This window comes from Epinephelus moara, chromosome 23 (genome assembly GCF_006386435.1).
Source record: "Epinephelus moara isolate mb chromosome 23, YSFRI_EMoa_1.0, whole genome shotgun sequence".
In the NCBI taxonomy this organism is placed as follows: domain Eukaryota; kingdom Metazoa; phylum Chordata; class Actinopteri; order Perciformes; family Serranidae; genus Epinephelus; species Epinephelus moara.
The window spans coordinates 6,042,654-6,069,084 of NC_065528.1; the positions used below are offsets into that span (position 1 = coordinate 6,042,654).

At 41.7% G+C, this 26,431-nt stretch overlaps 2 protein-coding genes across 5 annotated transcripts in view; both read left to right on the plus strand.

The window, feature by feature from the left end:
• Positions 1-7,359, plus strand: part of LOC126384740 (NXPE family member 3-like) — a 16,905-nt gene extending 9,546 nt beyond the window's left edge. The window contains exons 5-6 of the mRNA XM_050035994.1: positions 6,120-6,323; positions 6,406-7,359. Of these exons, the coding sequence (XP_049891951.1) occupies positions 6,120-6,323; positions 6,406-6,959 (758 nt within the window). The 3' untranslated portion in view covers positions 6,960-7,359. The remainder of the gene's footprint in view (positions 1-6,119; positions 6,324-6,405) is intronic.
• The window catches only part of LOC126384737 (NXPE family member 3-like), a 61,944-nt gene that overhangs the window by 2,150 nt on the left and 33,363 nt on the right, over positions 1-26,431 (plus strand). For 3 of the 4 annotated variants that reach the window (XM_050035988.1, XM_050035990.1, XM_050035991.1), the window contains exon 1: positions 6,757-6,894. The exons of the other annotated variant lie outside the window; for it this stretch is intronic. The gene's annotated coding sequence lies outside the window, so the exon portion shown is untranslated. Of the gene's footprint in view, positions 1-6,756; positions 6,895-26,431 lie in introns of those variants that run through there. 4 annotated transcript variants of the gene reach the window in all.

Sequence of the window (26,431 nt, forward strand, 5' to 3'; positions counted from 1 at the left end):
CTGTAAACTCACAGTCTGACCCAGTAATAATATGTTTGGTGATTTGCACTTAAAAAGACGTTGAGGTTAAAATACAGTAGATTTTAAAATGTTGGACATCTATTTGTATCTTGACTCAACAGCATTCAGTGACTTTATTTCAGCTACAAATGTAGTAAATTAAAGACACTGAAACGCTGCACCATTGCTCACTCAGAAATATTAACATATAATCCTCAATATTAGGCTATAGGAATTATGTTCCATCAGTGCGACCAATGACATCAGTGATAGAGATCATTAGTCATTGATACTATGTGTCTAAAGCTTCATACCAATTTTTAAAATTTAAATAATTAGACCTACACATTATGTGCACTAAACATTTCAGAGCTGCTCTAACAGACTGACAGTCTGATCCTTGTGCACAGTGTTATAAAAAATAATAAATATAAAAAGGGCAGAGGTTTGACTCTGAGCTGAGGATGAATTTTCGCTGTGTAATATTTGAATGTAAAGACAAAAACTGATGTCCAAAGAAATGATTGATGTGCATAAATTCAGTAACCTAAGACAGTCCTGAGTAACAAACTAATATCCAGCAGGATTTAGACTGTGACAGACGGTACATCTCCGCTAATGAATGCGCTTTGATACAAGCTTTGACACGGAGTGAATGAATGAGGAAATGAAACAGCGTGTAAGAGGGAGGAGACAGAGAAAAACCTAACCAGCGAGCAGGTTAGGTTGACAGACTCAGTTGCCATGGTGATTGACTCAGAGTTTGATTTACCTCTCTTTCTGGAACTGAAAACCCAGAGTTTCCCTCATTTCAGGGTTAACATACTCAGAGTTTTCACTAAACCCGCTTTCTGGAATAGGCTACCCCTCTGGCTCCACTCAGTTTTCCAAACACAGCAGTCTCTTGCCGCTGTGGCGTTATCTCGTGCTGCATTCACTGCAGTCGGACATTGGAGATTCGCGCTCGTAAATATCAAATTGGCCATAACTTTTCTTTGAATTCGTTGCTGCCAACTGGGGTGGCAGCAGGGGTGGCATGGCTTTCTTTTAGGGTGGCATTTGCCACCCTATGCCACGCCGGTAGATCCACCCATGACCACCGCTAATATTATGTTATAAACAAGTACAGAGCGCTTTCCATCTAATAGCAAATTGTTACTAACAAGCTGAAACAACTGTTTATGTCTAATGGCTTAGCTTAGTTTGCCACTGATCTTAACATTACCAACGGTAATGTTACCTGCAGACAGTGATTCGCCTCAGTAGCAGAGGGAGGAGCAGAGAGGACAGAAGGGCTGACACTGACTGATGTTTGTGTTGATTTAGATTTTTTCCAGTGAGATATTGGGTTCAATAATAAACATTCAGTTTATTACTGAATGTATTCTTTTTTGAAAAAATTCCTTGTAAAATTTACAGTATTACTTCTCTGAGAATCTCTCTCGCACACTAGCAAAAATAGGTATTTTAACTGAAATATCCCCAATCAAATCCATATTGAATCAAGTCAACAATCATATCTAATCGGGACCTTGTGAATCAAAATCGAATCAATTTACGAAATCAGTGGCGATACACAGCTCTAATAGCTTCCTATACTGAGTGCGCAAGGATGCTGCTCTGTTTATTATTTCTCCAAATGTGAAGCACAACAAGAGGGTCACATTATTAAATAAATAACCTCAAGTTTTGTGGGCACTATATACTGTGGTGTGTCTGTGTGTGTGTGTGTGCTAGCTGCTAGGTTGCTCACCTGGCAGCTGCAACTCCGCTGCTACTTCCCTCCATATTTTGTCCCTCTGATCATGGTAAGAGCTGGAGGACACATCATACAGGCAAGGTTTCTGCTGCCACAACTTGACAAGGTTTTCCTCTTTGCTGGAATCCCACACCTTTCTTTTAGCATGTTTTGCCTCCAAGGCAAACTGCTATCAGTCTGTTTGATTGGGTTTAGCACCAGTGCGTCCTTTAATGCTGCATTTCTATTGGTTGGTTAGTAGATGTAGGTCGTAACAGCAGTCACACAGTGAGATGGTCATCCCAAATTTCTGACACTGCAGAATTTTATCCCAGGCTGCCTTTGATCGCAAGACCGTGACAATGGCCATCCTTGAACCTCTCTCACTATGTGACGTAGGACCACCGTTGAAAAGCTACAACCAAAGATATCCCCATTGGTCATCTTTTGTCTAGGATAGCCCAGAATTGGACGGTGTATACCGTGCTTAAGTTAGCATATGTTAGTATGATAACATTTGTGTCTGTATCACAGAAGTAATTAATGATAAGTTCTTCAATGCGTTAACATTGTTCACTACCTTAACGTAACAGCTTTTGTAACTTTACTCTTCCTGTTAAAGAGAAGACACGCCCATTCACTCCATCATGCCGCCTCATGATCCACAGCGAAATAAAATCAATCTACAGGCTGTGTTTACCGTCCATTAGCAATGAATGCCTCAAAATAAAACGTTTCCTGCATCTGAGCTGTTCCTTTATGTTTTTTTTTTTAATTATTATTTTATTATTTTTTACAAAATAAGTACACAATAACAGACCCTCTCTGTAATCCGTTTGGCCTTGTTACTTGAGGGGATTTCTCTGTTTCTTTTAGGAGACTACTCTCCAGTGTTTGTTGCTTCATTGCAGCCTTGCCTGAGATACTGAGATATCCCACCTGAATGAAATGTGTTCCATTCAGTGTTTACCTTAGTCGTCTGTCCATCTTATTGCGCAGATTAGGCTATATCAGCATATTAACCCTTATTGGCCATTTGCTTAAGGGGCTTTTGTTGCCCGTACAGTGGAGTGGTGAGTGTAACAGACCACTGTTGCACCATAGAAAGACTGAATAGAAGCTGAAATTAAGTGAGTGCTTGTAACTCAGGTAAATAACATAAATAGCCGTCTCAATCTGCATTTTCCCCATGAGTGCTGTAGAGGGCAACAAGAGGAAAACCAACAAGTCCCTGCGTAGATGGCTGGGAATTCCTCCAATCTTCTAATCAGTGGGCCTCCATTTCCACTCCAGGCAACTACAGCTCCTTCCTGTTGTCAGTTGTGGAGGAATTCAGGGTGGCTAAATGCAGAGTCTTATTAAGCCTGAGGGACTCCAACAACGACCTAGCATGCAGGTATGCAGGTGTGACGACCAGATCTGGGCAAAAGTGGGCAGTCAGTGCAGCCTTAGAGCAGGCAGTGAGTGACATCTTGGGAAACCCATGTGTTGAGCGGCAAGGACTCGGCTCTCCACACTTCCAGCAGTGCGGAAATGTAGACATAAGGAACAGATGAGACATGGTCCAGACAGAAGTACGGGCCTGCGAGGAGGAAAGGCGGGTGGCAAGAGCAGTAGAAAAAGGTTCTCAGGGTGCATGGACAAAATGGGACCTGCTGAAGCACAAGATCTCATGGGCAGAAATGTGGAGACTGGAGACCCTCTGTATTTCCTTTCTCTTACGATCTGTGTACGAAATCCTTCCTTCACCATTACACCTGCACACATGGGGCCTGAGAGAGGACCCAAACTGCAGACTCTGTGGTCAAAAGGGGATATTGGCACACATACTGTCTGCCTGCAAAACATCTCTAACCCATGGACGGTATAGAGGGCGCCATGATAAAGTGCCTCTTGTCTCTTACTGACACACTCAAGTAGGAGAGATGCAAGAAGAGGCCAACCAGTATTAGATTGATAAAGGCCATCACCTTCATTAAGGAGGGGTCCAGGCCTTTCTCAACCAAAAGACCGAAGCCAAATCTTCTGCAACTGTTAGGTCCACAGTCACAGTGTCAGATCAGTCACCCCAGTCAGTCAGTAATGCCGCCTCCTGAAGGCTGTGTGGAGCAGTACATTTCTCCCTGCTGAGGTGAGGAAACTCCAGGCTGATCAGCTCATCAGCTGAGTGGGAGCACCTGTCTGCATGGCACCAACAGATTCACTCTGCACCTCAGAGTGGCTGCAGCAGGCAACAGAGAGACAACTGTTCAGCTTGGGGGAAACCACGAAGAGGCCACTGGTATGAATTGATACTGACAAAATTTAATGAATGAATTAATTAATTGAATGAAATGGCTTGCTTAGATTTGATTTTCTCTTTTACTTATGTTTCTGTTTAAAATACTGTACTGTTTAAAGTGCTACAGGTTACACATTGATTTCACTCTTCAATGTTAAAGTAACCAATGATGTTAAATAAATGTTCTGTCTGTGAGTTAGAGTTTGATATAAGTTATACAATATTTAACAAGGAGTGGATATTTATCAGAATTAATTATTTTCAAGAAACAAAATGGCCTGTGTGTAAAGAAACTGTATTGCAGTGCATATGTTTCTGCCAAAATAGTAGTTTGTTGCTCACTAAATATGCATTCCAGTAGTCAATGTTAGCTAAACACTATGAAGGTATATTTTGGAGTGCTCCTCTGTATTATAAGAGTCTACACACTGAAACACCTTCGGCAGGTGGAGGCCAGTACGACTGCATTCTTTAAACATTGATGTAGCATGTTTGAAATGTTAAAATAGCAAATATTGCAAGTTAAAACCATTTAAGTTAAAGTTACATTATTTAGAATATTTAAAAATGAGTTAAAACATTGTTTCATTTCCTTTGAGAGTGATGATTGTAAATTTCTGTTTCTATTTGAAGGTTTTCAACCTATTATACCTCTAATGGCAAAATAAAACTGTGAAGAGGACAAGAGTTGTTCCCGTGCTCATTTATTGTTGACCAGGCCATTTTCAAGTTTGGGCAGAAGCTGAACAGACAGAATAACTTGACAGCAACTGCCACCTCCTTGGAGATGAGGAGCAATGTTGGGAAAATGCTGCAGTTCCCAGAGGTGGTGCACACATCCCTCTGACTGGACATTGTATTGTGGTCAAAAGAAGACGAGAAAATTCTGGTTGAACTGACAGTGCCATGGGAGGAGTGATGCGAAGAGGCCCATGAGAGAAAGGCCTTGAAAGTACCAGTCCCTGGTTCAGGATTGCAGGGATTAGGAATGGCAGGCATAGTTGTTCCTTGGGGAGATCAGTTGCAGAGGTTTCCCAGCCAAGTCAGCATGGGGATTGTTGTCAGCTCTGTGCCTGGACGAAAGGCGCAAGAAACAAGCATCTCAAAGGATTGGGAGGCATAACGAGCTTCCTACTGGATATGGAGTAGACAGGAAGAGGGAAGCTGGAAGCCAGGAGCGAAATGGGCAGTGACTTGGCCACTGCTGCTGGCCCACCAAATGGAGACTGTTGTGGTTAAGGGTTGAAACACTCAGTGAAGGTTGGGTACCACCTGAGGACATCTGCTCCTGGCTGAAGGCTACGGGTACCTCGTAAGGTATCCGGAGATTGTACCCCAAAAAGTGTATGCACGATGATGATGATGATGATGATGATTCCTTCAGCCTCAATAGGGATGGGCACTGGTCAACGCTCTAGACCTAATAATGAAAATAATTTCTGGCAAAGTACTGGTCATCGCAAAAGTCTACTTTTCTGGTTCGAGCTGGGGCAACTTGGGTACAACAGTTTCTCACAATTCAGTACTCAAGCCCAAAAAAAAAAAAAAAAAAAAATTCGACAAAAACAATAGGTTCCTAGCACTTTCAGTCCTAGGACTGTTAGGCCCTGCCACTTTCATACTCAGGCCCTAATAATCATAATAGTAATCTCCACTAAAACAACAGGTTCCTCACAGTTTCAGTGCTCTTTTGTGCTTAGGCCCTAATTATTATTATTCCTCTGTGCCACAGAGCTCCTACAACTATTACAAATACATCAATGAGCGACACCATTATGCTGAGTGGCATGTTCTTTTGTCACAATGAATGTGGGCACTGTTGCAATACATTTTCACATTCACTCTCCTGCTTATCATTAGTGCACCAAATGTGTAGTCATGCTTTGCTAAAAATAGTCTAACAGTGCTCAGTTCTGTTAAGGAAATAAGAAGAAACTTTGTATTTGTGGCACATTTACTGTATAAAGGTTTTATATTATGTTGGTAGTAACAAATTGACTTGAGGCAGAGTGCCACAGATAAAGCAGGTAAGGAAGAGACCTCGATTTTAGTCTTTTCGTGAGATTTGTGGACAATACTTGTCCTTTGACTTCCTCTCAGGTCAACCAGAGGTGAAGAGCAGCAATGTGACATCTAGACCCTCTGGCTATTACTACCAGGGTTTGTGGCAAACACTGGATGGCACCACAGTTCACCAATTCAACACCTCTGCCATCAGTCAGTGTCTGAAAGGCAAGGTGGTCCACATGTTTGGAGACTCCACAGTCAGGCAGTGGTTTGAATACCTCAACGCCATACTACCAGGTAGCTGATCCACAGGATTTCTGGCAACAGTTTGATTTTGTTCACACTGCAGCATAATCTGTTCCATCTGTCATACTTTTAGATCTTAAGGAGTTCGACCTGCACAGCCCGCACAAAGTTGGACCTTACATTTCCTTGGACTATGCAAACAACATCTTGGTGACATTCCGATGCCACGGTCCTCCTCTCAGTTTTACCATTGTCCCAATCAGCGAGCTTCGTTACATTGCCAATGAACTAGATGGCTTAATTGGAGGCACCAGTACTGTTGTAGTTTTTGGCATCTGGGCTCACTTTTGCCCCTTCCCCATGGAGGTGTACATCCGGCGGCTGCAGAATATCCGCAGGGCGGTGGTGCAGCTGCTCGACAGGGCTCCAGGCACAGTGGTCATCATCCGGACAGGGAACCCAAGAGCTCCGGCACTTGACGTGACGCTAACCTTCGGCGACTGGTACTCGCTGCAGCATGATAAGATGCTCAGAGCCATGTTCAAAGGACTGAATGTTCATCTGGTTGATGCCTGGGAGATGGTCGTGGCCCACCACCTGCCGCACAACATCCATCCATCAGGTACCATTATTAAGAATATGCTTAATGTTCTCTTGTCATATGTATGTCCTCAAAAGGGTGGCTAGATATGTGTGTGTTGGGGGAGAAGTGGAGATTCAAGTGCACACTGAGTTTACATGTTGTCTCTGTGTTTCTACCAAATGCTGCATTTTGCCTTCAGTAGTCCCCAGCACAGACCAGACCGACAACAGTGTTTATAAATCTACTTTTAATCAGAGTATGTGTGATAATTTTGTAATAATACTGTATTATAATTAGGTTTGTCAGCATTAATGTGTTAAACGTGATGCAATTAAGGACAAAGGATAATATCTACAAATTTTTTGTATTCACATGATGCCAATTCGTCTTTTCTTTGTGACCTAAATTATGGTCAAGTTATCGCAACAGCTTCCTGCTGCTGTAATGATGGCAGGTAGCAAACCTCTGAGTAGTTAAAGGATAACTTCGGTATTTTTCAACCTGGGCCCTAGTTCCCCATGTGTATGTGTGCGTATGATTTATAGGTACAACTCGTTCTAAAATTGTTCAGTTCAGTATTGAGGGAGGCGGATGCAACCGGGAGCCGCGAAACAAGCTAAAACAGTAACGGGGGCAAATGAGTCCCGTATAAGTTTGCGCATTAAAAGTGCTTTTTTTCGCCACTGACCGGTTCAGATCGCCAGTGCTATCTCTGTAGATAGCATACTAAGCGTTTCCCTGACCCTTCACCTCCTCCCGGCTGTGACGTCATCTCGCGAGAGCTTTGCTTGTTGCCGGAAGAAAACAGAGGAGCCATGCTGAGCACCACTCAGAGTGGCGCTGGTTGTCCCGGAGTACAGTTGAGAGTTTTACTGCATCGATTGAAAACAATGGTTCGTGTTTTGCAAGAACAGGATGTCGCACAACACCCCGTACAGCTTTCATAGGCTGCCTTTGTTGGATGGCAAGATGCTGAAGTTGTGGCTAGTTGTGCTACAAACGGATGCTAACACTCCTCTCCAGACACCCCGCCTTGCAGACCATCGGGTCTGCAGTGCTCACTTCTCCCAAGATGACTACTGCAAGCCGAAGAAGAGAAGACATCCAATCCCGAAACACCTCTTCCTCAGGAAAACGGCTGTCCCACGAGTAGAGAGAGCTACAGACACAGTGGAGGTAATGTCATATAAACAATGTTCGAAACGCTTAGTATGCTATTTACAGAGATAGCACTGGCGATCTGAACCGGTCAGTGGCGAAAAAAAGCACTTTTAATGCGCAAACTTATACGGGACGCATTTGCCCCCGTTGCCGTTTCGCGGCTGCCGGCTGCATCCGCCTCCATCAATACTGAACCAATTTTAGAACAAGTTGTACCTATGAATCATACGCACACATACACATGGGGAAATAGGGCCCAGGTTGAAAAATACCGAAGTTGTCCTTTAAGTTAAAATTTATAATACTGAGATTTTTTAAATTGGTATAACAAAAGGAAGTATGATGTAATAGACATGATGTAATACAAAAGTATTACATCAGACATCTCCTAACTTCCACAGTGGTCATTCTGTTGGACATGAGAGAGGTGTAAATGGTGTAGATTATAAACTTACACAAAAATGACAACAAGCACAAAGCACTATGATTTGAACAGAAACATTATAAACACTAACAAAAAGTGACATTTGTGATTTGGAACATAAAACAGCTTGTAAATAATATCGGAAAAACTCCTGCTAGCTGCTATGCTAATTTATATAATTTAGAATGCCATAGGCTTGTGCTAATAATGTTTGTATTAGTGGGAAAATGTGTCCAGCAGAAGACAAGTGCTTTGACTTTGAAACTTGTGACTTTTAATGAAGCCCATTTATTTGCTTGTGTTTGGAAGTGCCTCTATTGGCTAAGCCATGGTCAATGTGTGTTGGCGTGTTTTGAATGAATCAAACAGCATTTTCACAAAAACTCCATCAGCGACTTGGAGTTGTAACTGCAGAGCTACACAGACACACTACTGCACAGATATCTTACTATATAATGACGAAAACTGTCTGTGGGTGTGCGTGCGTGTCTGTTCCACGTTTTTCTCCTCACTGACTTGGTCAATCCATATGAAATTTGGCACAGTGGTCGAGGGTCATGGGAGGATGCGAATGAAGCATTATTACATCAATTGGCCAAAGGGGGCGCTATAGCATGAAAATGCAAACTTTGAATGGGCATGTCTCATGCACCGTATGTCGTAGAGACATGAAACTTTGCACAAAGATGCCTCTCTTCATGAGGAACAAATTTGCCCCAAGAACCCTTAACATCTGGTTATATAGATTTTCCACCATTTTGAATTTTTTGAAAAACACTTCAAATCGATCTCTTCCTAGGAAGTTTGACCGATCTACATGAAACTATGTGAACATAATCTAGGGACCAATATCTAAAGTTCCCTCTTAAGTTGGAAAACTTACTAAAACTGAGCTTCTATAAGGCAATGAATATTGCGGAGGGCGTGGCTCATCACATAAAGGTGTATAACATCTCAAGGGTTTCACCGATCACCACACAACTTTGTAGGCATATGACCACACATAATCTGAGGGGACCCCTCCATTATTGACCTGATCAAACAAAATGGGGGCGCTAGAGAGCTAATTTCTTATCTAGGCCTAACTGCCATATTGATTTTTACTAAACTTGGTAGATATGTAGAACAGGACACCTCAAGGTGACTGGAGAAATTTAACTCTAATTGACAACTGGGTGGCGCTATAACAACAGAAAAATGCAGAAAAATGGCTAAAATGCGACCGATCGCTGTGGCTCCCCCTGTGGCCGAATGTTGTCATCACATTGACACAGTGGAGGAAAGTGAAGTATCTCCGGCATGTATTTTTCACGGACATTTTTACAGGAAACTACAACGCGGAAGTGCGCTCGACTATGAAAGCCCGAATGACTGCGGACATTCCTTGCAGAGTCCGCTCCGCTAATAGTATGCCCGAGTATGTTCACTCAAGGATGAAGTATCCAATCAGAGGCAGCGATTGCATTCCGTACACAAGCACACAGAGAGAGAGAGGGGGAAAAAACACACGACTTGTCGACTCCTCCCGGGGGGTGTCGACTTGTGCCACTGACGTCGACATGTCGACAAATCGACTTTCTGTTAATGCCCTAATATATATATATTTCTTCTTTTTTTTTTTTTTAAGGAAGCAATTGAAGTTGAAGCTACCTCCAAATATGTCACAATAGCTTATTTCCTTAATACCATAACCACATAAAGATTTATGGATAACTGAAAACTGGAGGCCTATAACTTTACCTTTCATACAAGAAATGCAGCACAAAGTGCTTTACAATGAGGGCTTTGCTTCACATGAAAATTGATAATAATGGACATAAAACAGAAAAAGTCATACAATCATAGAATTGTAAAAGTACACAATTTCAAGTAAGAGTTTCAGCAGCATGAAGCATAAAAAGAAAGAGTTTCAGACCTGTATCAGGAAAGTCAGAGCTAGTTAAAGGCTAAAGTGAACAGATACATTTTAGCTTTTTTTAAAAAAAATATTTAGAGAGCTGCTTTCCTTGATATCTAGAGGTAGTGTGTTCCATAGCTTTGGGGCATAATTGACAGAGGCTGCATCCCGATCTTCTTCCAGTTGTTGCTGAAAATCTCCACTAAACCAGCAGTAGATGATCGCGCTGTTCTTGGAGGCAAATTGATAACAAGGGAGTTAGCGATGTGGCTTCGTCCCAGTCCATTAAGTGCTTACAACGAGGAGAACCTTAAAATCAATTCTAAATGTAACAGGAGCAGCAGAGCAGCTAAGACTGGCCCGATGTGCTCTCTCCTCTTGGTTGTGGTTAATAGCCTAGCTGCTGAAGTTTCTCAGTGGTGTTTTTCAGGAGGCCAGTGAAAAGTGTGTTATGGTAGTCGAGTGGGCTTGAAATAAAGGCATGAATCAATTTCTCAGCATCTTTTCATTTAGAGATGGTCCAGTGGCGCAAGGTAGTTACAATAGGCCCCAGTGCACGCTATTATGAGGGGCCCTATTACGCCCTAGTTACAAGTTATGAGGCGCACACACACACCAGAGCATGTGAGCGGAACGGGTGAAAATTTCTGCTCCTTGCTCGCAGACCTGTCACTTTGTGCCGCTCGTCCGCTCCACTTGGTTCTGCGCATTCTTCGCTCTGCTCCATCATAAATTTTATCCCACTCCACTCGCTCACCACTCCGCTCAAAAAAACTGCGTCGTACTACCCTAACCTGTAATCTTCTATTCAGAAATAAAACGGGGCCTGCCCATTTTTCCGACAGCCCATTGGTCCGACATCCCATTGTTCCGACCATATTAAACCCATTGTTCCGAAGTCCCGTTGTTACGAAATCATCATGATGCCCTGTGTTTAAGGTCTGGTTAGGTTTAGGCACAAAAACCACTTGGTTAGGGTTAGGAAAAGGTCATGGTGTGGGTTAAAATGAAAAAGAAAGTGACAAACACATAAGCCGTGAGCCTGCTTCACCTCAAGCCTTTCCCAGCTGACGCAGAGCCAGTTAATAACAGGAGGTTATGGTGTTTCATTCTCTCCTCTCTATGACACTTGTATCTCGACCAGTAGCCTACTTTTGTTGCGTTGCTGATCCTCTATGGTACACAAATACAGTAATAATCACATATCGGAACAATGGGACATCGGACTAATGAGAGGTCGGAACAATGCTACGGCACCAATAAAACATGAGCTTGGTAGATTCTCCGGGGAAGCCCTCTCCCCGCAGTTAGGGACCGATCTACACGGTGCCGCTGGCAGGGTGGAAATAAGTCAAAGTGTAGAGGAGCTACATGAGCGACCGGAGCGAAATTGCAGTGAGGGATAAGGCTCCGCTCCACCTTTTTTAAAAAAAATAGCCGCTTGTCGCTCAACACAAAATCCTCCCGTTCCGCTCCGCTCACATGCTCTGACACACACACACACACACACACACACACATATGTGTGTATACAGACACGGAACTCAGGCTACTGGACGAAGCAGCCGCCGCAGCTCATGAGCCTAACCCTCAGCCAGCCACAGAACACCGGAGTCGAGCACTGGAAACCTGGTGGTGTAGTTGTTTCAGATGCAAAGCAATGCCAACGGATGAGGAAAGTCTTTGCTGCTCAGACTGGGAATGGGCGATGCCTGCACTTGAGAATCTGGACATCAGTACTGATGAGACTGCTGCTCTTCAGAGACCGTGCATCACCGATCACCCTGAGCGCGCACATGTGAGCGCGGAGCACAGAGAAGCAGTCAGAGCTACAGGCTACAGTGAGGCTAAAAACAGAGTTCATATGACGTTTTTCGAAACAACTTTTTTTGTCGGGACTGCAGCACACTTGGATCACTACGGATGGGCATGTTGGAGATACTTTGTGGTTTAATTTTTGTGTTCTTGGACGTTAGTCTGGGGCGCCGTCTGCCATTAGGTGTGCTAGCCGCTCCCCCCGTCGATCTCCGCAAGGGATGTGAGGACTCTAAAACTTCACCAGGGCCTCCGTCGGCATATGGGTGAGTAGATAATGGCTGAATTTTCATTTTTGGGTGCACTATCCCTTTAATCCTGTGTAGGCCTAATGTTAGCTGGTCTTTCTTTGATAGGTATGGAGTTGAAAGCGCGTTCCACCGACAGACGTTATATCCAATTATCCATTGCTGTTATCCACAGCCACCGAACTAAAAATAGTTTTGTGCGAGCAAAAGAATTCATTCAGGAGCACGCTGTGCGAGTACAGATTTCAACCAGCAGCAGAAATGAAAGGCGAATCCTGCTGGTTGTGGGTTGAACGGGGGTCACAGACAGGAATACGGTGGAGCACTTTGGCCACTACGCCCGGCTGCAGGTCCAATGATTTCCTCTTCTTTGGTGTCATGACTGCCCAGAAGTACCTGAACAGCCGAGACATGGCGGCACACAGGTATGTGACGTGTCAGAGGAGAAATGAGCTGCTCACATTTCTCTCTTTGTGGCAAGTTAACGGTCCACAAACCTCACTGCACTGAAGGGACTGTTCTTAACTTATCAGAGGAGGAGGGTGGCTGGTTGATTTTTTATTTCATTTATTTATTTTATTTTGATTTTTAAAATTTAGCTGAGTTCATCCGATGAACTGCCAGGCAACCCAACTCGAAAGCCAAAGTAAAGACTAAAGACATCCTTTGTGTCTAATAGTAGAGCAGTAGGTCCAATGTAGCCCTATGTGTGTGTGCTTGGCGGGCTTATGTGTGTATTCTTATATAAACTATGTTTTATATAAACTATTCCCAATGCAAAACAGATTATTATTATTATTATTATTATTATTATTATTATAATTATTATTGAAAAGTGAAGTATGAGGATATGGAAATATATTTCAGAACTTATTATATGTCAGTATTTAATCAATTTGATGCTTTGAATGCTCCACAAAGCTTTTCGTGAATATCGTAATTTGCATACTGCAACTAGAGACCATGAGTAACTATACCAAAAAGAATGCCCACGATTTGTCCATAGGTGGCGCTATACTAACCGATTCAAATCTTTTTGTGAATAACTCAAAAAGTCCTTGACCAAAAATGCTCAAAATTTACATGATTCATCCATTAATGGCGTGCATAAGCATCGCTAGCTTGATATTTTAACTATCATCACCATGTATTTATACAATAGGCTATGTAGTCAGACCCAGACATAAAGCATACATCAAGCCAGTTGACATATGTCACACTCCAATAAAATATTTACCTTGACAGACAATCAGTTGAACTTGGAAGACGTGAGCAGCAAGGTAATCTGCTGGTAGTGTGGGTCCATCCACGTGAGCAGCATGCCTGTCAAGTCTAGTCTAGCTGTGCTGTGAACTGTCCATCAACAGTCGAGCTAAACAGCAGCAAGATACTGTAGCTACTGTAGCTAGTTAACTTGTTTGCTGTCTAACATGGAGCCTTTGGAGCCCTGTGTTCAACTTTTTTCAAATGAAAAAGAGGAAAAAAGATAGGGACATGTAGGCTACCATAAAATATTATTTATTGATTCAGATTTAGATTCAGACAACTTTATTGATCCCATGTGAGGCAATTAATTTGTAGCATACTCATCCCAAGCATAAACCACAACAACATACAATTTCCTATGTTATGCACAGTCTAGTAAAACAGACCACTAGGTCATTGAAAGGAACATTGAATGGCCCAAGTTTAAAAAAAAACTAGATAAAAATAAGTAAAAAATATTGTTACATCCAATATTATAAGAATGTGTAGCCTATTATTTTTGTTTTTTGATTTGTGGAGGAAGTATTTTGAGTATTTTAAATACAAAATTACTCCACTCAAAAGTATTGTTACAAATTACATTTGCTTTTTATCAGCCTTATCAAATACAAAGTACGAAATACTCAAATGTAATAGAAATACTGCCCATCCCTGGGTACAACTGCCGAATGCTGAACACGCATATATATATAGTATATATATACATATTCCCAGGTACTTCCAACATGTGGGTTAAGTCTGTCCTCTCTTAATAACGCATGAAAGGACCCCAGATGTTGTGAAAGAGAGATTGATTACCTCTGATAGAGTATGTACATTGTTCCAAGGGCAGAGTTGTTGATAATTCAGAAATCAATCTAACTATACTCGGTGTACCGACTTTCTTCCATGAAAGAGCAATAAGTCTTTTAGCCAGCAACAGGCCCATTTTTAAAAAGATTTGTTTTCTCCTGCTAATTTTATGATTGGGTAGATACAAACCAAGTATAAAAAGTTTGGGTCTAGAGGTATCTGTGTGGATAATTTATTCTGGATACTGTCTCTCACTGCTTCCCAGAACTTTTTTATGACTTAACTTGTATATGAGTACAGTGCCAAAACAGTGCAAAAGTGTAACTTTTTCCCTTTCTGCATTTGATACATAAATCAGGTATGGCACTGTTGTATTTATTGAGCTTTTCTGGGCTTATATAGGTTCGCATAAGCCAGTTATACTGTAGTAATTTAAGACGCGTGTTTGCGATAGTGCTTCAGTACATGCCCTCTCCCACTCCTCAGTTTTGATGTTTTTATAAAAGTCTCCTCTCCGTGCCTCTAGTTTCTTTATAGATGATTGATTGGAGATAATGCCCCTCCTCAAACAATCCCTCACCATCACCTTTTCTATTGTTGACAAAGGGGGTTAGTCAGTGGCTGTTTTTGTTGTGTTCTGATGAAGTTCCTCAGTTGCAAGTATGTAAAGAACTGATTATGGGATGTTATATTTGTCAGTAATTTATTCATTAGATGTCTACTGTCAGGATTATACAAGTCTCAGATTTTTTGTAGTCCCTTGTCAGACCAGGCTTTAAATCCCCCATCATACCTTCCGGGGGGGACGGTATGATGACATACTGGAGTAAAACGTGAGAGTTAGGCAGTCTTCCCCAGATGCTTTTTGACTTAATGCCACACACCAGTGATGTTTCTGAAAATTGTATTTTCCGTGTTTTTTTGTTTTGTTTTTTTACTTCTTTTTTTTTTTAACATTAGTCGAGTACAGGTAAATGGGGAAAGGTAAGCCCAATAGATGACCCTCTATCTCCCTCCACAAGGGGGCATGTCCCTCTGTAAAGTAAAAAATCAGTGTTCTCAACTCTGCTTAATAATGCCAGAAAGGACTGGGGCATCTGAGCCCACCTCTAGCATAGGATAAGTACAACAATGACAGTTGCAACCTGGTGTGTCTGTTGTTCCATAAAAATCTGATGAAGAGTTTCTTTAGATGAGAGAATAGATTACTTGGTGGTGGCAAAGGTAAGTTTTGAAACAAATACAGCAGCTTCCGAAGCACATTCATTTTGATAACATTTATTTTCCCTATTAACGCCATTGGTGTGGAAGCCCATCTATCTAATGAATTTGAGATATCCTGCATCACTGGTCTGTTATTAGTGTCTGCCAAATTATCAAGACATGGTACAATTTGTATGCCTAAATTTATGAAACAGTCAACAACTTTGAACCCCCCGTTAAAGGGTTTTTTGGGGGGAGTTTTTCCTTATCCGCTGCGAGGGTCCTAAGGACAGAGGGATGTCGTATGCTGTAAAGCCCTGTGAGGCAAATTGTGATTTGTGATATTGGGCTTTATAAATAAAATTGAAAGTGAAATTGAATTGAACAGCTACCTCTGATGGATTTTTCCTTTCTGCCCGGTTTAACAGCATAATTGAAGTTTCAGATTTGTTTATCTTATAGCCTGAGATTATCCCAAATATCATGAACAGATTGAACAAGGCAGTGATGGATTTTGCCATATTTATGAGAAAAATAATGACGTCATCTGCATATAACACCAGACGGTGCTCTTGCTGTCCTGTAGTTATTCCTGAGATGTTGTGATGGGTTCTCACAGCAGTTGCCAGTGGTTCAGTTGCCAAGATGAATAATAACGGGGACAGATGATCCCCTTGTCTACATACATACATAACATTATGATATATTACCGTTAGTCTGTCCTTCTGCGAATGGTTCCGAATAGAGTGATATTATCCATTTGCAAAAATTTCCTCCTAAGCCAAAACGCGCAAGAACTTCAAATAGGTATGGCCATTCAACTCTGACAAAGGCTTTTTCAGCATTCAGTGACAATAATGCAGTATCTTGTGCCCCATTTTGGTTATGGAGTATGTTTTAAACCGCTCTGACATGATGGTCCCCTTGTCTGCCACGAATAAAACCATTCCGGTCCTTTCCAATTATTTTTGGTATTATTCCTTCAATCCTTCTAACTAAAATTTTACACAACACTTTTAGGTCTGCATTTAGAAGACTAATTGGCATCCAATACTCACATTTATTATTTGGTTTACCACCTTTTGGGATCATATATATATATACATACATACATAATTTTCTGTTCTTTATTTATTTCCCCTCTCATCCTTCCACCTGTCAACCTGTAGAGCAGAGACACACATACACACTACAGCCAACATAATCTCGTCCCCTTTTCTCCCGACATCGATAATTAACTGGCCTGTATTCACTTTTGTAATCACCTTTCTTGTCTGATCTGTATTCACTGTCTTTGTTGTCTTGTTAGTGTTTTGTATTGTCTTGCAATAAAAGATTAAAAAAAAATGGCTCATGCACACCTTTGAAGAGTCTCCTGAACAGGTGCGTAGGAAAAAACTTAAGCAGGTCAAGAAAGAAAAAAGATTCGGTCATTACAACCTTCAGGCAGACGAAGGTTGTAATGACCGAAATGTAGCTGCCTTGTCCCATTAAATATTTTGCAAGTTTGGCAACAGTGTGCGGGAATCTTTTTTCTTTCTTGACTTGCAATAAAAGATAAAATAAAATTTTAAAAAAGCCAGATGTTCAGGTGTGAGTGGATTTTTTTGTGCAGTGGGGAAGGGGCTTTATTGTCAAAGATGACAAAATTATACGTAGTGGCTTGAGCGATTCCCAACTTTGGGTACTAGGCTGGAGTGAGATTTTGATGCCTTGGACTCAATCACCTGTTAGCATGGACATCTAGGGGGGTCTCAGGCAATCCTCTGTTGGGACTTTTTTTCTTCTTTTTTTTTTTTGATAAACAAGCTCTATCTTGATGCTGTTTTAATGCGCTATGGCACATTATGTTGAATTCATAGTACACATTCTTATTATTGAAAAATGGAAATGTGTGTGTCAAAAACTGATAACTGATAATACTACATTTAATTTTTTAGGTCCCTTTCTAGACACTCAAGGTCACCTTATAAGCAAAGATAGAGACAATAACAGATTAATCAAGTCGGCAAAATAAGGAATAAAGTAACATAGAAATAAACACTGGAAATACAACACAACAACAAAAAATCAGCAAAAGAAGATTACAGTGGTTAAAATTCAGTGTAATCCGCAGATATGTGTGGCTAGACAGATGGGAGTTAGATGGAAGAATAAGCTATTTAAAAGAGATGAGTTTTGAGGTGGGATTTGAAAGTAGAGAGAGTTGATGTCATGAATGTCCAGTGGGAGGGAGGTTCAGCTGCGAGGGGCAGAGTGGCTGAAGGTTCTAGACCCCATGATGGTCGGACAGGCTGGCGCGACAGTAAGATGGATGGATGAGGAAGACATGGATGAGGAAGACATGCTCCATGATGACATCATGGAGCAGATGGATGTGAAGACACCTTGCGCTCCTCCACCTTCAGCTTGAGGATGCCCCACAGGTGCACAGGTGAGTTTAGGGCTGGATACATACTTGGCCAGTCCATCACCTTCACCTTCAGCTTCCTCAGCAAGGCAGTTGTCATCTTCTAGGTGTGTTTTGGGTCATTATCATGTTGGAAACTTGATAATGAAAACTTGCAGCCCAGTTTCTGAAGAGGGGCGATCCTGCTCTGCTTGGAATTTATGTTTCCCTAAATGAACTGAGCTCCCCAGAGCCGGCAGCACTCATGTAGCCCCAAACCATGATGCTGCCACCACTATACTTGACTGTAGGCAAGGGACAGTTGTCTTGGTGCTCTTTCAGCATGTGTGACACCTTGGTGAAGAGCACCAAGACAACAAGCTCTCGAAATGCCTTTAAATGATCTCACAACACACAAAAAACAAATATGCAAACGTTACTTAAAGTTTAAGAGCACAAACACTTAACATACATACCTGAAAAGAGCGGGGGAAATCGATCTTCTTCTTCTTCTTCTTCTTCTTCTTCTTCTCCTTCTCCTTCTCCTTCTTCTGAGTGCAATCTCGGTGTCAATTGGGCCACAGCGCCACCAGCATCCAATGTAGCGGTCGGGAGGTGTATTGCGCATTGAAACAGGAACTTTTTTTGTTCTGGCTCAGACGGACACTTCAGCGCGAGAAATCGGGGGTGTGGTGTGAGAGCGTGTGAAGCCAATCAAATGCGTGTGTCTCACGGCCAATGCGTGAGAGTTGGCAGTCCTGGGTCAGCCTGTTTGGTCCTGTTGGTCAGTGTTTAATTATTCAAATGACATTCATGGTCCCAGAGAGTGAGTGACCTGACATGGTGTGTCCGTAAATTCAGTGTGATGCTCTACAATAAAATGAAATCCCTGTTGGTTGAAGAAACAGAGCATTATGTTTCTACATGAATTAATGAATGGTTAAGTTAATCACACATTCACTCTGCTTGATGCTCTGCTGTCTCCCCAGACAGAGAGCATTATTTACGTCTGTGGAGACAACGGTGACAGTGTGTGATATCTCAGATATGTGACAGTTGGCAATCCTGATAAATAGCCTACCAATTGCCTCATTGAACAGAGCCTGTTATACCTGTTTTTTGACAACACTATTAAAAAACCCAGCCCTCTGACTACGCCTTATATTGTTAGACAACATTCTTGTTATGTTACTTATAATGGTATGTCTTCAAATGGTATCAGATTAATCTGAGCCAAGTCCTCAACGAGGGCACGTCTCAAGCCCGTCATAGAGTTTCCAGAAGTAAAAAAGCGGATTCAGCTGTGCCTTTAAAAGAAACTCCCCCCATTGAGGTGGCTCTTTTGGCACGTAGGAGTGTTTAATGTTAAAACAAGGTGAGATACTCTTGTCTATTACTGCTGTGAGCGTGCTACAGTGCTGTCTGAAGTCACCACCCTCACATTTATTACCAGGAAATCGAGCAAACATAACAAACAGAGTGCAGAACCAGCTAAGATATCATCACTGTGTTCTCTCCACACGATTTTCTGCTGAGGTAAGACACATTATATGCTCGATTAAAGTACATTTAGAGTTTCCCTTTATAGACATGTGAAAACTAAATGTTGCCACCAACCATTCTAATGTACATGTGAACTTTTGAGGTACTTTTATACTTCAGTTTTATGTCACTACTTCTGTTCTACATTTCAGAGATGAATATTGTTCTTTGTTCTCAATTACATTTATTCAACTATAGTTACTGTGTACTTTGTTGATTAGGAGTTACAAACGGGTAAAACTGGATCAGTTAATAAAATCATGCAGTCAAAACTTTATGTAGGTAAAACAATGAAAACTTTAGCATAGTACCAAAGTGCCAAAAGTTAAGGTAATCATTATGCAGAATAGAATTCTGTAGATTATTGTTGTATAACAGTATATTAATACATTATGTGCATATCAATTTAATATTGCAGCTAATGGTTGGGATAATTTGACCTACTTTGTATATTGATCTACAGTAATACATCATAATTTATTTGATAATTATAGTTTGTATCAACCTGAACATGTTAAGTAAGTAGTAACTCTAACTTTAAGATAAACATGGGGGGGGGGGGGGGGGGGGGGTGTTAANGATCTACAGTAATACATCATAATTTATTTGATAATTATAGTTTGTATCAACCTGAACATGTTAAGTAAGTAGTAACTCTAACTTTAAGATAAACATGGGGGGGGGGGGGGGTGTTAAGTTCTTTTATCTGTGGGATATTTCCTTTTATCTGGTGGGGGGAAGTTTCCTGTACTGGTAAATTTGTTTTATGGAGGTAATCCAGTTCCTTATGTATTTTTGTTCAAACTTTTTGGGGAGTTGATTAACTATACATTTTTGGAATTGTTGGAACATGAGGAATATGAAAACAAATGTTTCTTCTTTTTTTTCAAACTCTTTTTGGTGGCCATTTTGGATTTTAAAAATGGCGAGTGTTCAAAACGCCTTTTTAAACAAAATGTCAGGTTCCAAGCTATGCAGGTGTTTACTTTCATGGCTAAATATACATTTTTTTTACTCAGATATTAAGATAAACTAAGAACAGTCACTTGGATATACCATAATTGAATTTGATGGTCAAAGGTCAAAGGACTGGTGTGCGGAGGCGTACAACCACAGGGCGGTAATTATAGTTTTAGTGACGGCCTGTCAACTTAAAATGTCATTCCTAATCTTCAGTATAACTTTGATCTTGATCCTGGTTCTGGTTCTCACATTGTTTACTGCAAAAGCAAAGGTCAGTGCATAGTAAGTCTCTTGACCTACAGGAACATCTTCGTGTTGACTATCCTGTGCAGTGGCATCTCACCCTTTCAATGATGGCCTGAAGAGCTGGTAGTACATGTGGGTCTCAACTGGCCTTTATCATCCATGTACACATTTTGCCCCAAATTTGGGGCCAGAATTTGAGCTTGCACATGTAGTTCCCCTATCAATAAGCTGTTTCAGCGCATCCTCTGTAGGTGGTAGCTTGATACTCTCTGCCTTATATTTGTCAAAATGTGCCATCTCAGCTCTGGAATGTTTCTTATTGTGATTCCTTTTGAGTAAAAGCAAGCACACATAAACCTAGTCGAGTGGTTCTGTTGTTCCTCCACTACTAAAAAAATTATCTGAAAGCATCCTCAGAGTTTCAACGATGTCATCTTTGGTGCGTGGAAGATCTTCAACAATCTTCCTGTATATTTTAGAATCCAGTTTAAGATTTTATTATTTATTTTTAAGGCTTTGAATGGGCTGGCCCCATCCTACCTTTCCGTTCTTTTGCAAAAATGTGTTTCATCACGGTCATTGAGATCGGCAGCCAGATCACTTCTTGTTGTCCCAAGAACAAGGTTAGCGCAGAGGGGAGACAGAGCCTTTGCAATTGTGGCCCCCAAACTCTGGAATGAGCTTCCCCTCCAGGTTAGACTGGCCGATACCCTCCCTGTTTTTAAATCTCGTTTAAAAACCCACCTGTTTTCGTCGGCCTTCTCGACCCCTGTATGAGAGTTGGCAGCCTTTTGTAGTCTTATTTTGTGTTTCCTTTTCTTGTGTTTTATTTATTGACTTTTTGTATATTATATTTTATGTACAGCACTTTGGTCAACGGTGTTGTTTTTAAATGTGCTATATAAATACATTTATATTGTATTGTATCTTGCGTTATTCCTAGTTAACACTACACGACTTAAGCCCTGATTAGCCACTAATTTAAAATAATCTAATTTTTGGAGCTCGCCACCAGGGGCCCCAGATAAGACACAAATCAGTGTTAGCTCCACACTCACAAAATTGGTGCTCGAATGCAAACTGTTCAAAAAAGTGAGGCGAGAAGTCACCAATGCAATGCTGCCAGATATCTAACATGCTGAGTATCTGGACCCAGGGGTGGACTGGGACACAAATTCAGCTCAGGCGCACCAGCCCACACACTGGCCCAAACGTTTCTACCTATGATCCTCTATATGTTATACACACTACATAAACGCTGTCCTCAGAATCAGCTGCATAAGAAAATCAGCATCCAAACTATAAAATTAATGCAATAATGAATTGGCCACAAATGGCTATGTACTTATTATTTAACTTAAAATAAGAGCATATGACTCTATCCTAATGTAGCAGCATAGAAATGTTTATTCATTTTCTATGTACTACGTTGCCACTTTAAGTGGGCGCCCCAAGTGGCCAGTCATCAAGGTGGCAGTGTATAAAAGTTGTCGTTTTGTGTTGGGAAGTGTCCTTCTCTCTTAGCGTCGTTGTGCATGCTATCATGTGGCTAACGCTAGTGTGGTCACAGGTAAATGCTGGTAGCTGCATGGGTCCCTCTCTCCCTCCCTCCTCATGTGTGTGTGTGGGTATATCTGCCGCTTTGAAAAGGTAGCTTTTAATGTAGCTTGCAAACGCGTCATTTTTCAGTTTAGTGTAGATCGTTTGAGTAACGCTAACTTTATTAGGTGAAGCTGTAATCAGCTGTTCAAGTTTACCGCTGTAGCGTGTGACGTCATAATCAGCTGACTGGGACCGCTGCTGCTTTGTCTCTGCTGCTTGTCTCGCCTAAACTTCTATGTGGCGTTGCTTATGCCGCTTTGTCTTGCCTCACTTTTATATGGTTTTGTTTATGCTGCATTGTCTGCACTGCTGGGTACTGGGCTGCTTTGGGCCGCTGTGCCCTTAGAACTGTGCATTCATCCTGCCTTACTGGTGCTGCTCAGTGGCTCTGCAGACCGGCTCTTACCTGGGTTCATCCCCTCATTTTAATGTATGAATGAAGTGTGGGGTTACACTCCCCCTTATTTTTGGATTATTTGTATAATTTTGGGTTTATTTTTTTCCTGCTTTAATTATTCTGGCGTAGCCATTTTAACCTGCCCATTATTTTGCATATTTTGGTTCATTTCATATTTTGGTTCATTTTGTATTTGCCTATTTAATTCCTTGGTTGATTTTTGGTTATTTCCTTTATGCAATTTAGCCCTTTGTTTTGGGCAGTTTTCTTTATTTGCTAATTTGCTCTCTTTTTGGGCAGTTATGTCACGTGTTTGGGTGATTTGTGTTTTCTCTGTATTTTTGGGATCCTTCCCCCTCTCACTATTTTCTGTCCCACCAATAGGCCTCAGCTCTGATTGGTTCTCCCCTTTTCTTTTTCCTGTGTGAATGGTGTGTTTTATTCATTTTTAGAAGAATAAAGTGCACACTATTTTTAAAACCTTGAACCACGTCTCCTGCCTGAGTAAAACAAACCTGTGTGTCCTGTTTGTGAAGGTTAATAATTCTCTGGGTGAAATTCCCAGAGTGGCGTTGTCTGGCAACTTGTTAGTGTATATTGTACTGTACTACTTCTCCTCCGCTCACCTCCTTCCCCAAACAGAGTTATGAGGAAACACCTTATTCTTTTGTAGTGGTGTTCCACCAATGAAAATCTTCCACCTGGTCCCAGTGACACAGAGAGAGTGTGGAAATCAGCCAACCCCTGTAGAGGGTGTGGCCTCTACAGGTGGACACAGAGAGGGTGTGGAAAAACAGCCAACCTCTGTAAAGACCCACCTTAAAATAAGATAAAACTGAAGAAAAAGGGGCAAAATCATGAGTATTGACAATCATCAGAGAAGTTAAAGGGACATGCAGCGATATACACAATAACAGTGGTTGTCCAAACAAACAAATATTGACAACTTAGAAAAAATAATAGAAAAAATAATGAATTCACAGAAACACTGTAAAATCTAGGTCTTCATTGAGGCCAGGATGTCTGGTAGCCTGTAATTTGTGTATCCAAAAAGCTTCCCGTTGGTTCAGTGTTTTTAGTCTGTCACCTTTGCGTGTGGAGGATGGAATGTGGTCAATACCAAAGGCTTGTAAAGTGGATGGATTACTGTTAAGGAAGTCCAAATAATGTTTTGCCATAGGGTAATTAACATTACCAGTGCGGATGGCATATTTGTGTTCTGCTAACCTGTCTTGAAAATATATCTCCATGGCTCACAGCCATGAACTAAGGAGGTATAAATTAGGCAATAGGCCCTATAGTCAACTTTTAGTCAACTTATTACTACAACAAAAAAATCCCACTTAATACTACTAAAAAGGTTTTCCTCTGGCTAAAATGTAATGCATTGTAGGGTATGCCTTCACATTGCACCTGTCATATTTCTGGTCTCATCCTCCTCCTCATCACGACTGGGGTTAGTCTGTCCCTCAGCTTCATTGTCCTTGGGACTGGGAGCACCACCTGAAGTTAATTTCGTGCATCCACAGGTAAAAAGCAAGCACATATTTTCTTTTAGTACAGGTTTAAATTATAATGACTTATTGCAATACCTAGTGGGCTAGTTGGCCTCTTGAACCGGACACCTAGAAGAAATATCAATCAATCAATCAATCAATCAATCAATCAATCAGTCACTTTTATTTATAAAGCCCAATATCACAAATCACAGTTTGCCTCACAGGTCCTTACAGCATACGACATCCCTCTGACCTTAGGACCCTCACAGCGGATAAGGAAAAACTCCCCAAAAAAAACCCTTTAACGGGGGGAAAAAAACGGTAGAAACCTCAGGAAGAGCAACTGAGGAGGGATCCCTCTTCCAGGACTGACAGACGTGCAATAGATGTCGTACAGAACAGATCAACATGATAAATTAACAGTAATCCGTATGACACAATGAGACAGAGAGAGAGAGAGAGAGAGAGATGCAGAGATGCAGGACAGACGATAATGTTAATAGCTTACAACAACATTAATGAAAGTAATAATATTATAATTATAATTCTGACTGTTGTGGTACAATATGTGGAAAGTATATATTAATATCTGTTAGTATACATATGTGACAATAATCATATGTGTATAATAACAGTAGAAGTATGACTAATGATAACAGCAGCAGCAGGAGGCATCTGGCAGGACCACAGCAGCAGCACAACCACACACGTCACACCATCCAGGCACCGCTGCAATATAAGTTAACCTGAGAGACAGTGGAGCACAAAGGCTCCGGAGAAGAAGCCGAGTTAGTGACATGCAGTATGGCCGAGTTAGATTCAGTAACAGGACACAAGAGAGAGAGAGAGAAGGAGAGAAGGTGCCCGGTGCATGCAATTAGCCAAAACCAACCTTGCATATTACACACTCACGAATGTTAATTCACCTGCTGTGGCAATGTCAGCTCCAGCTCTATCTCCGTCGTTAGCAACACCAGCAGCCTCAGCCCGTCGACCAACACCGTGGCCCAACAGGTCGCTTATTTTGGAGCACTTCGCTGTCTCTTCTTGTAAAGATTTAAGTTTTTTTATTCAAGTTTTTCCGCGCCACACTTATTTTTATTTTTTTTACCAGCTTTATCCACGTTTTCAGCACTAATGGTCAAACTAGCCTGGTCTGCCATGAGTAATGACTGAGGACTGCGGCTGAGCCAATCAGATTTCAAGAAAAACGAGAGCCTCTTTAGTACCTCTTCGTACGTTAGCTAACGTTAATACACCTGCTATAATGGCACTTTTGGCTCCAGCTCCATCTCCGTCGTTCGCAACACCAGCAGCCTCAGCTCGTCAACCAACGCCGCAGCCAAACAGGTCGGTTATTTTGGAGCACTTTGCTGCCTCTTCTTGTACAGAAGTTTTTTTATTCAAGTTTTTTCCACGCCACCCTTTCTTGTTTTACCGACTTTATCCATGTTTTCTGTCTACAGTCAAACTAGCCTGGTCTGCCATGAGTAATGACTGATGACTACGGCTGAGCCAATCAGATTTCAAGAAAAACCAGAGCCTCTTTCGTATTGGAAGAGGCTGCTCTTATCTCCTCCTTCAAGCATCAAAACATAAGATTGACACCTACGTTCCCTCTGAACATCTCACAGCAAACAAACAACATGGGAGGGACGCTCATTGCAGTACTGACAGCTAGCAACTAGCTTGACATTCACTAATCTTTTTTTTTTTTCTGTGACAACCGGGCCGGCCCCACCGGCATTGACAGAGGTGTCCTGGAACATGCCCTTTCCTCTGATTGGCTCCATCTCTCACATCACTGGGGGATGCACTGAAGTATGTTTACATATCTCAACCTCAGAAAGACAGCCACATGGTTGCTCCTTGCGCACATGGGCAGCGCTGCGCTGCAATCACCTCTGAATGGCGTATGCCAGAGTGTTTATTGTCCTTGTGGTGCAGGGCAAGCAGGAACAGGACATCACCTCATATTCATATTGTCACACCAGTTCTTATTTAACATTGTGCACACACCTCCTCCCTTTCTCTCACCAGAGTTTTCTGCTCTGTCAAAACAATAGAAAAAGAGCTACCTGGCTGTATGACGCTGTCTGTCCATGCCTATGTCTCAGCTGTCTCACAAGCACT